Source organism: Centropristis striata, chromosome 2 (assembly GCF_030273125.1).
Source record: "Centropristis striata isolate RG_2023a ecotype Rhode Island chromosome 2, C.striata_1.0, whole genome shotgun sequence".
Lineage (NCBI taxonomy): Eukaryota > Metazoa > Chordata > Actinopteri > Perciformes > Serranidae > Centropristis > Centropristis striata.
Genome location: NC_081518.1, coordinates 40,081,933 through 40,097,010, shown reverse-complemented (window position 1 = coordinate 40,097,010; position 15,078 = coordinate 40,081,933). Strand labels below are relative to the sequence as shown.

Sequence of the window (15,078 nt, the reverse complement as noted above, 5' to 3'; positions counted from 1 at the left end):
CACACAGACTCCCCGTGGCTGCAGTGACCGGCTTTAATGTACACAAGATGAGAGAGCGAGATCAATTAGACTTATGTGGTTAATGTCAATGCATATACAGGGGGTGGAGGGAGAGCTGGTCCAGCTGAGCAGAGTGGTCACCCTGCACAGCGAATACAGGACAACTGTACGGAGGTAGCAGGGCTTTGATAGCGGCAGGGTAGCCTTCATCAGTCCGAACACTGCTAATTAGATCAATAACAGATTGGATCAGCCTTTAGCTGGCGGGGATTCAGGAACTATTGAAAATGTCTTTGGATGTGACTTAATGAAGAGCAGTTTGTTTCATACTTCCACCCCCCATTGTGTCTGCCCTCACTGATATCTGACCCTGTGCCCCTCTGCCTGCAGGTGTTTGTTGTGACAGTGTGGAACTGGGAGTTTTACATGCTGCCCCTCTTCCTGGTCCTGCTCATCTCGTGGAACTACCTTCAGATCCGGTCTGGTTGGGTCACTCAGGACCTGGTGAGTCCAGAACGGCTTCGTCAGCCTCGTCCTCCGTCTTCTGAAGTGACCCGCTGGTTCCTATTCACACTCCTTTTTTATTATTATTCTGGAGAAAAACAACTTACTCAACCACATTTTGTTCTCATAATTAAAAGCTGGTTTGTTTCCATAGCAACCAGCTGCACCTAGTTACATAATTATAATAAAATCACACACAAAATATATAAGCATAGAAAACTCAGTGAATGGACCAATGTAACATATCATTATGCTGAGTCCATTCTCTTCTTCACTGTAATTGGTCTTTTGCCATTGTGACTCGTCAAATAAGACAAAGTTTTTATCACTCTGCTCTATAAATGTCCTAATTCACAGTACTTTTTTCAACACTATGGTTTCACTGTAACAAGGATGTTGCATCTTGTCTGCGCTCGGTGTGAAGCAGCAGCTGTATTTACTGTATACGGTCCAACACAGACTGTAGGTTATAACAAATTACATACACAGAGCACTGCTCAGACAACAATGTGCTTTGTTATATGCCGAAATAAGTGGAATATGTGCTGATTTACAACTAATGATTACGTTCTTTATCAGTTAATCTGCTGGTTATTTTTCCATTAATAATGAATTAATTGTTTAGAATAAGAAAATTATGTAAAATAGCCGATTACTCCATTAACTCCTACTGTTTTCTAGTTGTTTTTTTATTGGACCCAAAGTCCAAAACACAAAGGTAATACATCAGCAATGATTTAAAACAATGATAAAACAATTAATGAATTATCTCAATAGTTGGCAATTAATTTTGCCAATTACCAAATGAATAGACATTTCTGCAGATAATTTACAATAACAAACAGACCCAGATGTACAAGTCATGTGACATCAAAGTCATTGCATGGCAGATAAAGGGAGAATAAAGCTGATGCTAACTAAATGTGCAACATTAATAGTCAGGCGGCTTAGCTAAATAAAGGACACGCCGGTCAAAAGCACCATACTTTTTTCACATACTCTCTATCACTATAGGTTTCAATTTTTGGGTAGGAGCCACTTCATCAAGATTGCGGATAGGAGATGGCATCCATATAAAATCTATGAGAAACGCTATATCTTCCAAGCCACTTAGAAGGTCAATCTTGGTGTCAAAATATACATTTTCTGGGTCAAGGAATCATTTAAAGCTATTGAAAATATCACTAGATGATTATTTGATCAAGTTAATTTTCACACAGACTGGTATCCTGGGTTGAAAATGTTTGGAATCTATGTTCACGGGAGAGTGCTGATAAGCTGCAATGTACACTACTCAAAAAAAATCAAGGGAAAGCTTTCATCTCATGTCAGATCTTGATCAACAAATTATTTACAGTGAGTCATCTAGTGATATTCTCAATAGCTTTAAATAATTCCTTGACTCAGAAAATGTAGTTTTTGACACCAACATTGACATTCTATGTGGCTTGAAAGATATATTGGTTCTCATAGACTTTATATGGCTGCCGTCTCCGATCCACAATCTTGAAGTGGCTCCTACCAAAAATGGAAACCTATGGTGATAGAGAGTAAGTGGAAAAATGTTGGTGCTTTTGTCCGGCGTGTCCTCATTCTTCTCAAATCTGGTCCTAAGCCGCCTGACTATAAGGACCTCAGACAGCCTGAACATCTTCCGCCGCAGGCTGAAGACCTATCTCTTCCAACAATACCTCGGTTAAGTCATGGTCACCTAACATATATATTATAAAAAATAAAAAAAATAAAAAATGCTCTTATTCTTTTCTCTTCTTTTCTTCTTTAACATATAGCACTCCTTTAGCGATGACAGTTAGCTCTTAAAGTTATGTACTTACTTGATTCCTATGGTCTATGTCTAGTACCTTCAGGTTTAATGCACTTATTGTATGTCGCTTTGGACAAAAGCGTCTGCTAAATGACATTTAATGTAATGTAATGTAAAAAGAGTTACTTTATATTATCTATCAAGAGCTTAACACTTTGTAGGAAGTGTTTGATAAAATTAAATTTGCAGTGCTTCGATCAACTGTTGATGTGAAAATATTGATTACTGCTGCTGTAGCATATAGTGGTATACAGCCCTACAAAGCAAAAAGGCAGTAACTACACAGGGTGCAGAACTGAGAAAAATGACTTTAAAGTTATCCTGTAATCCAGCCGTTTAGTTACTGTACAAACGACTACCATTTTTCTCCAAAACGACACACATTTGAGATAAGATGTTTTGTCACATAACAAAGATAATAACTGATTTTTTACCAAAAATACAGTTACTGCCTTTTTGCTTTGTAGGGCAGTATAGCAGGGTGAGTTGTCTCACCTTCAGTTGCCTCGGTTGGCTGTGAACAAAGCCGACATGGCCTGTCAGTCAGCTGTCCTGCAGTGCTGAGTGTTTTTGGAGGCTGACCTCCGGGTCAGCGCTGATCCCTGCTCTTTGTCAGACGCTGACCCCCTGAACTCTCTGGAGTTAATACAGAGTCCCAGTGTCAAAAAGAGACTAGAACATTTCAACTCTATCGTCAATGTTTCGAGTGTTTTTAAATGTATTCCACTACAGGTTAATGAGTACACACCCTAATATTTAATTTGTAATGTATTCAAATCAATTACTCAAATCAATTTGCGTATTATAAATACTTTGGATTACTTTAAAATGGTCATGTCTCGTTCTTCTACTTCCAGACCAAATATACATTCCTGAAAGTGTACAGGAGGAGTGTCTCGTCTGCCTTTACTGTGTGGCAGGTGCACAAATTGTTGCACTTAAAAAAAAAAAAAAAATCTGTTGATGGACTGATGAATTTTAGAGCAAATAAAATTAAAACAAACTAGTCATTAATCTATTTTAAAGACATGAACTGTATTCAAAATTGAAACTATGTGTAACAGATTACAGTTACTAATTTATTTATTTTTTCATTTTAAATGCATAATAATCATACAAATATTATAATTATTTTATTTGTGTGTTTTCCAGGACAATATGGATTTGGGGGAGGAGGAGGAGGATGATGAGAAGGTATGTACCTGTGTTTTATTTGTCTGTGTTTGCAGCTCTTTGTTGACTGAGGGCTGTATTTCTATATGGTGATGAATAGAAAAGAAGTTAGCTTTAATTTGACATGTTGACAAAGGTATCTGCCTATGATCTATAATTTTATGCCGTTAAGCTCTTTATTCAGTCCTAAATCTTCCCGGTGCGTTTTGATTCCTGCCAACCACGAGTTGGATTTTTTTTTTTTTTTGTAAACCTACCAAAAGACATTTGGGCTTAATGAAGACCTCACAGACCCGTTTCCACATGTCACAACGCATTCATATGCTAATAGAGAGGTGGGGGGAAAAGGTTGTGCTGCATTTGGGAAAGTCCCTGAGCTTAACACACCATATAATACCATCAATATGGAACTAATGACAGCACTTAGACATGCTTTTTCAGAGCGCGTTTTGAAAAGTTGGTGTTGCAAGTGTTACAATGCTTTTAGGCAATGAAATATTCCTTGAGAATGACAGCAGTTTATTGTAGACGTTCTGAATGGCCTGCGTGGGCCTGACGTAAAGTGGTTCTCATACTGGTTTCAGTGGGAACGTGACCCTGAAATGGCTGAAGTAGTTTAGTGCAGTGAGGAGGTTTGATGGATGTTTGTCTGAGGTGAAAGTAAATTGTCTTGCATGTGGTTTTTGAGACTGATAGTCACTCTGCATGTGAAGAATCCCAGGTTTGATCCCTTCTGCAGCTCTGTTCCCAGGCTCGTCCCCAGCGTCTGGATGGCAGTGGGCCAGCAATCCCTCACAGAGAATCTGAGCAGGAGCAAAAATATATCACAGAGATTACATAGTGACAAAGACCATGGCTTTAGCCAGTAAACAGTCCCCCGATAACCACCGCCCCGCAGAGCCCAGATCCGCTCTTTAGTCCTCTAACCCTCCTTCAGTCCCTCTGCGTTTGATGTGGACATGTGGCTGCCGAGTCTCCGTCTGAAGTCTGGCTCTCACTCTTCACAGAGACTGGTCTTCTCTGTTTACTTTAAAGCCATCTTTCCCTCCTGGGATCTGGACTTGCCTGAGAACGTGCTTTGTCTTTTTCATAATGTGAAGTCCAGTCCTGCTCTGAAGAGCTCTCGCTTCAGAAAGCCATTTTACAGTATCTGCCTTTACGTTCACGTTCTGCAGGTGCTCTAGAGCAGCATGAATGAGTCTGCTTCACTATATTTTATTAAACTCTTGGAAATGTATAATAACTAGTTCTGGCAGAGATGAAATCTGTGGCCTTGAGAAAGTCGTAAAAACTTTCATTCTTCTTTTCTTTTCAGGCGAAAATACAAAATAAACAAAATATAAAATTTTACAAAATAAAATCAAGATATTGTAATCATGAGAATGTGTGTCCTTCAGAACAGTTTTAGTTACATCCCCAGTTCTAAAATAGTTGGGACTCTGTGTAACAAAAATAAAGTTTATCACTTAGAATATTCAATATGTTGTCTTTATACAGTTTTCAATAGATTATGTGTCACAAATAATAAGCAAATTATCTCATTCTGTTTCATTTAATTTGCATTTTCAGGGTTGTAAATCACATTTAATTTACAAGAGTTTGCTTTTTTTTGTTTTAGGAAATATTTTGACATCCAATTTACAGGATCAACACAAATCTACATAAGAACACACATTAAATAAACTATAACTAAAACATCTTTGTAATATAACTACATTTAATGTAATTTGTTATTATTGTTGTACTTGTATTGGAGTTTTATTTTATTTTCAGTTAGGTATCTAATCTGTGTCATTTGTATGTATAGTACTTTTAAGAGACATTTAATGAACTGCATGTTTGACAGTCTATCAAATTATTATAGCACCTATTTATTTAAACCAGCACAAACCTTTTATTTAATTCATGAAGGCACAATCCTTTATTTTAAATGTGTACTTTTATTGAAGTTCTAATTCAATTAGCAGTTATACTTCTCTCTCAATAAAATTCCCCACAATACCTTAATAATAATAATGATAATAATAATAATAATAATAATAATAATAATAATAATAATAGGAACACCAAAATAGCAAATAATAGAAGTTAACATGCCCAATATAAACTTTCTGTTGTGTTTGTTTTGTTTTCTGCTGCAGGAGTCGGAGAGAAAAGGGCTGATGGAGAAAATCCACATGGTCCAAGAAACCATCATCACCCTTCAAAACCTGCTGGATGAGATCGCCTGTTTTGGGGAGAGGATCAAAAAGTAAGAATTAAACATCAATCATGTATCACAGCTCATAATATTTTTTTGAGACATCTCAAATGATTATGAGGACATTATGAAATGGTTTGAAATTATGAAATCTTCTTGAAATGTAGTCTCTTTTGAAACCGAACACACACCCAGCAGTGCTTCTCTTCTGGGTGCTCAGCTGGAGCAGGATAAACCAGAGTAAATAAAAAAAAAAAAATCAAAGTTTCTGTGCACACCAGGATACTCGAATGGACACTATTTTATTAATAAATTACAATGAAAACAAAAGGGAGCCTTTTCAACGTTGCTTCATCATAGCTTTTTGTTTTTATAAATAAGATGGTGTCTCTTTGAGTATCCTGGTGTGCACTGTAACTTTTTTTGTGAATTGTGAATATTTTAATTGTCCTGTCCTGTAATTATCCACTATAAAAGAAAAAAAAAGTCTATATTTGAGTTGCCTCAGTCATATTTTCATATTATTTCAACAAGTACTGTATTTTATGAACAATTAGTAAATTAAGTTCTTTGCTCAACACTTTATTTGTTTATTTATTTGTCAGCACTTTCAACTGGTCGGTGCCGTTCCTGTCGGGTCTGGCTTTCCTGGTCTTTGTCATTGCAACACTCCTTATATACTACGTCCCTCTTCGCTATGTGATTTTAATATGGGGTGAGTCTCAAACACTGTTTATAATGTCAAATGTTTTGTGTTGATGTGCCTGTTTGCCTTTATTTTAGCTGAGTATCTCAACACCACATAGATCTCTCTTTTTTTTTATTATCAATGAGATGTACAAAGCCACAGGAGTATTCACTTTAATAGCTTCTTGTCCAGGAAAATGATTTCTGCCTGATTCACGTCAGATAGATTATCAGCGGCAATGGTGGTTCAACAACGAAGACACCAACTCCCATGATCCCACGCTATTTCACAACATCATCAAAATCTTTGATGGTCTTTTATTGTTTTGAATGAGAGACCCCTAGTGGCAGAATTTACATACTGTGCATTTAACACTTGCTGCTTACGATGTTGGTGATTTATGGACAGACATAAATGTTAAAATTAGAAAAACTTCACTGGATAAGATTTTTTTCTTTTGAGTGTAAATGTCTTCCAGCCTAAAAAGCAAAAGTAAAAGAAGTTAAAGCAAAAAACTGTAGTACTCAAAGCAATATTTCACGGACAGCATGCGTCTCCTCTGCAGGTATTTGTTTGTGTGGAAACAAAGAGCGCAGCCACAAGAGACTAGTGTTAATGATATGTTGGTGTGAATTTCTGTTTTAGGTATCAATAAATTCACCAAGAAATTACGGAACCCGTACAGCATTGACAACAATGAAGTGCTTGATTTCCTGTCGAGGGTGCCTTCAGATGTGCAGAAGGTAAGCCCCACTGGATCAGCCGGCCAGGAAGCCCAAAATCCCAGAGCCTGCTAGCTTTGCATTTTACTACAACAACTCCCAGGCATTCTTCACTCATGTCTGTATAATTAGCTTCATCTGTATAATTATGTAGCCCTGTATAATTTCTGTTGTGTTTTTGGTCATGATACATCCCTGGTGGAGGTCTGCTGCTTAGCTGCTTTGCTGTTCCCAGGCTGAGGCAGGAGACGCTCCTGCTGCTGGTGTCTCCTGTATGAACTCCCCAACCTCAGCCAGAGCAAAACATCCGTCTGCACGCTCTATCTCCTCAAACTCACATCAACAAAAGATGCAAACCAAGTTTAAGCAGTTTCTGTAGAATAATTTCAGCCCACTCGCCAGAAATTTTTTTTGCCGTAATTAATTTCTGAAAAACCACAGATGCGTTTATGTGAATGCACCCTTTAGCATCTGTATCTGGGTCCACAGAGGGAGGACATAGAGCTGGTTGGATGGGTCAAACACACTGGACTTTGATCCAGTCGTTTTTGTTTCAATTCACAACATTAACGACATGTTTTAAAAAAAAAAAAAAAAAAATGCAGACACACTGGGTCAGAGTTTAAATTATTATTCTTCCCATAGCTTTCTTGCAATCACGATAGGGAATAAGAACAGGTTGCAGCAGTTCAAAAACAGAGATTCAATGTATCTGTGGTATGCAGAAAAAAATATTCTGGGGACTGGATTGAATCATTTATGTTGAACTTTAATAGAAAAATCCAAAAGCCATCATGCAGGTTGAATTATTTTTTATTGATGTCAAAAATGGCTACCTTATATCCATCAAGCAGACATATTTTTTAAGGAAGAACTACTCACAAAAAATGTATTGGCTTCTCTCTTTTTGTCCTCCTCCATGTGTGCGTCCTCTCTTCTTCCTTTATTTCCTCTCTGTCTTTTTATCCGCTGTCGTCTCTCCTCCTCACCCTCTCTATCTCTGTTCTTTTCTCTCTAAGATGTTTGACCCCATTTGCCTCCTTCTTCTCCTCCGATGCCCCCTGGGTTTAGTGACTGTGACTCCCTCTAGTTTCTCAGCTGACCATTGTTATTCTGTCTGTATGACTGTGGTCATACTGCTCAGCAGCGGCCGTATTTCAGACTAGGCTTGTAGGGGAATGAGATTGTAAGGTTTTTCTAGAAACGTCTCATAAAATATCACCATATGGTATTTATCACCATACCAAGTATGTGTAAAAATACTGTGTCTCCCTTTTGAAAATATATTAAATGTTTTTACAATACTGTATGAAGCAAATGGTATGATAATCCACAATTTTCATACCCTGGTATACCATAAATCAGTATACTGCTGCAACTCTACTGCACATACTTCCTCTGTGAAAATGTTTTTTGTTTATTTTCCCCAATATTAATTGAATAAAAGCACTACAAGGTGACTAAAAGTAATGCATCATTGGTAAAAGAAAAGACTAATAGCTTCACACTTTTGCTCCTCTGTGAATAAAGACACTCTGCTTCTTTTTCCTGCAGGTTCAGTTCAGTGAGACGAGAGGCAGCAGGAAGAAGAAACTCTAGTAGGCTTCCTACTAGGAATCAGCTTGTCTCGGGGTGCGTGGTAGGTTTGAATCTTAAGTCGCTGTGGTGATACAGCTCAGCGCCGCTCGTATAAACCAGCACCTGAACACCTTTCAACCAAAGAATGACACACTGACGAGCCTGCAGAGATTTGTAATATTATTGTTTCCAAAGATTGTAGTACAGTTTGTACAGTTTTTTCTTCAAGATAATCAATCAGAAGCTGCTTTATTTTGTACTTTCTGGCCCCCAGGCTGTGTCCTCCTGAAACCAGCTGTTTGTATTATACTGAATGTATATGTTTCATATGTAACATTTGTGTGTATATTTTTACATATTTTACATGGATAGAGGTGCAGACTTTAATTCCAAAATCATGCACATTTTAAAGAAATTACAATTGCATTGATGAATGTACATTTTTATCATGGTTTGCTTTAAAAAGCCATCATCAATTAAGTTTTCTTAGAAAATAGTAGTCATATTCCTTTGTTTCTTACATTCACATTTGAAAATGGATAAGAGCTATGTGCATTGACTGACTGATTTTACTTCAATGTGACAGTATTGACTTTTCATGCAAAGATGAGTGCCAACATTTAAGTTTATATTTTGATTCATCCTGCATAGAGGATGCCCTGTACTGTTGTATTTTACTCTTTGCTTGTAAGTGGAATGGGGCAGATCTGTAAACTTCTAACTTTATTTATTAATGACAATCATGATGAAGGCTTTGTGTCTCTCATTTACAGCAATAAATGCACACAATCACAGTTTCGTATGTGTTCTCTGTCTCAGCTCTGTGCTTTGAATTCCCCTGCATGCCGTACTCATCCTCTCCGTGCTCCCGTGCTGCAGAATAGTGGGCGTCTAACAACACAGTTTCCAAGCCCCCCTCTCTTCATTAGGCTTTCATGAAGCGAGGCGAGGCTGTGTGAGACCTCACCGGCACCCGGGCTCCCCGCTGTGTTGATGGCCCTTGGGCGTCGCCACGAGCAGGAGGACCTCGGCGACCTCCTCTCAGCTGCTGTGACGAGATGCCTGCAGCCAGCATCCTATCAAGCACAGCAGCCAGACAAACCTCCGGTACCGGGCTGCACACCGCTCAACAGCAGGAGGAGGATTTTAAAACCAGCCACAAGCAACAACAGCCGCACCAATTTAGGGATTGGAGAATTGGAATAGTTAAGATGTTGGCGTTCAGAGTAATACCCCGGGATTTATGGCTTTTAAGTCAGAGCGCGTGGGCTCCCAGTCGGCAGCCTCTTAAATGAGAAATGAGCAAAATTAGAGGAAAGCTGCTCTCATTAAATTCAATAAGAAATCCCATGATTTTAGTGTCAAATGCTGTACAAATGCATTGCATATGAAAGTATTAGATGACTGACCTGATTAGATACTTTAGATGTCAGCATTTGGAGTGTAATTGATGTCTATTAGCACTGGATACTTTTTTAGAAATACACAAAATAACACCTCCTCCCCCAGAGAAAATAATTCATTTTACTGCTCATTGCAATATACACATAATATTCTACAGCATATAAAAATAATTTGATGATTTGTCCAATTGTCTGGAGGACAGAGGGTGTGGAAATGTGGCAGATGATGACCTGTATATCTCTTCATCTAGTTATAATGTTGACTTAGGTATTCAATATTAATAACCCGCTGTCAAGGACACTGGAAGGACATCTCAATTTGACACTTATAGGCTCAGCATGAATATGTATAGGCAGTGAGACGCTTCAGAATTACCAAGTAAAATCACGGTTCACACGTGGGGACTAATGTGATGTGGCACATGCATTCTGATGAGATACAAATACAGCGGCTGATCGGTCTCAAAAGACTTGTTATAACTCAATATCAGACCTGAGAACACACAGCTGTGTGTGTGTAGACGAAGGCGCTGCCTATAAAGCTCTATAGAGGGTGTGAATTTCTACTATTGTCCATTAAAAGTCTTTATTAACACATTTATAACTACATCCAGCATGAACCGTTTGTGTGTGTGGAGATGCCGTGGAAGGGTCTAATGGGCAGCACAGTATTTAACTGGTTCCCATCATAAAATCAGTGCCAGTGAGCAAACTGCAGAGCAGCAGGAAGCTGTTTCCACACTGACAGCCAGCCTGGTTGGTTGGTTTGTGGCTCACTTTGTCTTTATTTCTTCAACACTTCAACCCAGGCTGCTGGTGATACTGTGTGGACGTGATTATATCCTGCAAACCTGATTCCAAAAAAGTTGGCACACTGAAAAACACTAAGTTAATCTGTTTGGACATGAAATATATTGTCTTTCTACAGTTTTTGGTTGAATATGTCACGAAGGATTAGCAAATTTTTGTTTTGTTTGAGACAATGTTCCAACTTTACGGTTGTAATTTTCATGAAGAAAGGGTATAAAGCACAAATCTGGTTAACCATCACACTGAAATTTAACAGAATGTTACAGAATAATATTTTAAAAACAAGTGGATAATTTCCCAAATGTCAAAGTATTCCTTCAGACATCTAATTCAGTCGACTAGATGTGTTGACCACGGTCCTACAGCACCAGGAATGTTTTATATCTAAAAATGTTTGATTTCTCACAGTTGTTAGATCCTCATTCAACAATCATTACTTTCAGTAATGAGCTTGATTTTGACCACATGGATGACTCACATGCCCCCCACCACTCCCCGTAGTGTTAACAATCCTTCAGGGAGTCTGGGTCCAGGTAAATCACAGGCGTGGTGTGTACTAGCTGGGCTGCTGCCCAGAGGCTGTGGGGCGACCATGTCGTCCCTGAGCAGGCCGACATCAAAGCCCTTGATCCAGAGCAGCCCGAGGCTACCGACAGCTCTGACTGACGCAAGAGATACTAAATACATACTGACATACTGATATTAAGTCGGCCTTTGTTGTATTATCTATGTTTCTTAACTAACTCTTAAATATTACACATTTTTATCAACATATTTTCCCCTGTATAGATTGCATATTGTCAGGTGAAAATGTATAATAGGTTTGTAAAAAAAAAAACCATATTAAAAGTCTAATACTGTACTCCAAGAAATTGGAAAAATTACTCATATTTTTGTATTTGTTTCCATTTTTACATGAATGAATGCTTTTGCTCTCTGCAACAGGCAAGAGCCATTGATCTTCAGGATGTGTGTGATGCAGCCATTCGTCTGTGTAATTGTTCAAAGCAAAAACATTACTGAAAATGTAAGAATGTAAAAGTTTAGACAAAGGTAAACAAATATTCTTGGTGTTTTATCTCAAAGGATAGGGGCTGGCAAAAACTTACATTTTTGTTAGTGTCAGCAAATGACCAGAAAATAGTAAAACCATTTAGTTAAGTTTTAAGTGCATTTGTTGGAGAGTATTTTCAGTTGTGGATAAATATGTATTGGGTCCTCTAGTGCAGTAGTTCTCAACCTTTTTGAATCGCGACCCCCAATTTAACATGCATTTTGTCCGCGACCCCCGATCACTGAACAGAGTCTCACGCACACAGTTCAGATCATACAAACTCAGTTGATATGACAAATTTTGGACAAATAATGAAGCAGACTACAACTAAAACATCTCTCTGTCTGTGCATTTATATATTTTTTTATATTTTATTGTTACAGAAAAGACACAATTAGGCAAAAAAGGACTCAAATTGACCACAAAATGACAAAAAAAATACAAAAAAAAGACACAAATTGATAAAAAAAATGACACAAAATGACTAAAATAAGACACAAATGACCAATAAAAGACACAAAATGACCAAAAAAGACAAAATGACAAAAAAAAAATCACAAAATGACCTAAAACACTTTAACGCAGTGGAGACAGAGCTGACTTCCAAAATGATTTGGCGACCCCCAGAAATCATCTCGCGACCCCAATTGGGGTCGGGACCCCAAGGTTGAGAATAGCTGCTCTAGTGCAGTGGTTCATAACAGCCTTGTGTAGATAGACTCAGTTGCCCCTTCACCAACACTGTAATATTTCAAATGGTTTGTGTTAACTGGATATTACTTAATTTTTGAAAGTGAAAAGTGGATATTGTTACAATATTCATTTAATTCAGTTGCACTGTCATTGTTTCAGTTTGGTTAAGTTGTATTTTTTACAATTACCAATTGAAATGGCCATTTAGCCTTATTAAGCTACCTGCTAGCTAGCTAAATGTAACAGATTATTATATTAATTACTTTTAGCTAGGTGTTTTAATTATGTCAAATCAGCTAAGCCACCCTAATCTCTCCCCATCGCTGCAGTAGTATCCTCCGGGGTCGGTGTACAGATGTTGGTGAATCACCGGTCACGGCAGCGGGACGGTGTAAATGGGATTGACTTAAAATACAGCTGTCCATGTTCACGGTGATGAAGGAAGGACATGGCACATAAGGATTGGGACACACAGACAGCACTTGTTGGTAGGATGAATTCATTGTTGTTTTTCATGGGATTTGTTGAAAATAAGAAAAATATAAAACATTTTATAAGTATTATTTAGTGCGTCAGAGCCTGATGTAGATGTTCAATTTTGACAATGTACACTGCAAAAAAAGTTGGGTGAACTCAAAATTTCAACAAACTTTGATAATATTTGAGTTTTGTTTTTGAGTTTGCTCAACTCTGAATTCAGATTTTTGTCAACTCAACTGTAAGTTGTACTAATTTATAATTTTACATTGTAATAACTTTTAATCCTTACTTCTGCTAACTTCTGCAATGTGTTGAATTGGCACGATTGTAACGCTGCTATGAAATGTCAGCTAATGTTGCGACCGCAATTTTGAGTTAGCAATTATACGCTAATGGCTACTCTTGTAGCTGTAACAAGCAGCGCCGCTAGCATCAGCTATCATCAGCTAGCATCAGTTAGCTGCTAGCTTTCGCTAATGACCGAATTTCACCGCATTCCCGCATTTCACAACAAAGAAATAAGAGTTAGCAGAACTATTGTCCCTTGTTTTGAACCCCAACTTAAAGATATAAGTAACAATAACTCACAAACTTGTTTTTGAGCAGACAACTGGCTTGCTTTGTTGTGCTAACTTACATTATTGCCCTAAATGTCAATCATTTATATTTCCAAGTTTTACCAACTTAAATCACTGTTTTAGGCCAAAAAATACAAGTTGGCTTTTTTGCAGTGTATGTGTGAGCTGGTTTCTACAAGTAACCTGAGTTTGATAAGTAGAGATAGATAAATGGGTAACACAAACAAAATTTGAGGTTTAATTTTATTTCATATAGTATCAGAGGATGCACAGATTATTTGACTTAACCTAAAGGATCTGATACATTGTTATTAGCATCTGTAGAGCAGGTTGATCCTCTTGATGTCCCAGTAAGACATGCCCTTCCTCTGGCCGATCTGGACGTTGGGGTCGGGGATGGGGGTGATGGAGTCCCTCCCGTTGATGGAGAAGGCTGTTCTTCCATAGTGCATGACGGAGGAGTAGTCGTAGGGAGTGTTCAGGTTGTTGGTGGAATGCCTGTAGAAGTTGAAGGCCATATTTGAGTTGATGTTCCCCCAGTTGATCCTGACGTAGTAGTCGCGGTCGCTCCTGGTCTGTTCGTGCTGGAAGCCCAGAGCGTGGTTGATCTCGTGCTGGATGATGCCGTGGTAGAGGCAGCCCTGCCCGAGAGAGAGCACCTGTCTGCCTCCCGTTCTGCCCAGAGAGGAGAAACATCCCGCTCTTTTCTCCATGCTGATGTAGTCGTACTGATTTGTACGGGGGACGAAGCGGAGGCAGGTGCTGCTGTGGAAGGAATTCATGGCGTATTGGATCTTCTGTACCTCCCATCTGGTGAACTGACTGGTCATGGTGTAGGGGATTATCACCAAGCCGTTGGAGGCTTTCCTCCACAGGCACTGCTGGTTCCAGCACGTCATGGCGTTTCTGGTTGTGGGAGCCAGCAGGTCTCCTTCCAGCAGGATCTCATCAGTGGCGTTGTTGGACATCAGAATCCTGGTGCTGATGTCGACGGTGTCTGGGACTTCTTCTTCTTCTTCTTCACCTCCTTCCTCCTGGAGAGGAAGTGCCTGAGAGAGGCCGAGCAGGAGCAGCAGCAGCAGGCTGGCAGAGGGAGTCATCTTCAGGGTGGGTCTGGAGGCTGTGGAGCTTCTGTGGAGAGCTGCTGTGGAGAGACTCCTTGAAGCTTGATGTTTGACTCAGTTCAGTCCAGGGTCTTTATACTCTCCTCTACAGGTGTGTCTGCAGGAGGATTATGGGTTGGGGTCTACACTGCAAGGCCTGAACAAACCTCTGAAGGGAGGACTCCACAGACAAACCTCCTTAATAAACATGGTTTCTAATCCCCCAAAGTTTCTTTGTCCATTTTGTCCTCTTAGTGTGCCACAGCC

The 15,078-nt window shown here is 38.9% G+C and overlaps 2 protein-coding genes across 3 annotated transcripts in view; one reads left to right on the top strand and one right to left on the bottom strand.

The window, feature by feature from the left end:
• The window catches only part of LOC131989702 (multiple C2 and transmembrane domain-containing protein 2-like), a 51,514-nt gene extending 42,036 nt beyond the window's left edge, over positions 1-9,478 (top strand). For both annotated transcript variants that reach the window (XM_059355018.1, XM_059355011.1), the window contains 6 exons: positions 391-504; positions 3,482-3,523; positions 5,644-5,753; positions 6,308-6,417; positions 7,036-7,133; positions 8,667-9,478. In XM_059355018.1, the coding sequence (XP_059211001.1) occupies positions 391-504; positions 3,482-3,523; positions 5,644-5,753; positions 6,308-6,417; positions 7,036-7,133; positions 8,667-8,711 (519 nt within the window). In that variant the 3' untranslated portion in view covers positions 8,712-9,478. The remainder of the gene's footprint in view (positions 1-390; positions 505-3,481; positions 3,524-5,643; positions 5,754-6,307; positions 6,418-7,035; positions 7,134-8,666) is intronic.
• Positions 9,479-14,005: 4,527 nt separating this feature from the next.
• LOC131987124 (high choriolytic enzyme 1-like) lies at positions 14,006-14,808 on the bottom strand. Its single transcript, XM_059352286.1, has one exon. The coding sequence runs from the start codon at positions 14,806-14,808 to the stop codon at positions 14,020-14,022; it is 789 nt and encodes a 262-aa protein (XP_059208269.1). The 3' UTR covers positions 14,006-14,019.
• Between the last annotated feature and the right edge of the window lie 270 nt (positions 14,809-15,078).

Bases quoted from the DNA above. Each gene is read 5' to 3' on its own strand.
- LOC131987124 (XM_059352286.1), bottom strand. From the start codon at position 14,808: ATGACTCCCTCTGCCAGCCTGCTGCTGCTGCTCCTGCTCGGCCTCTCT.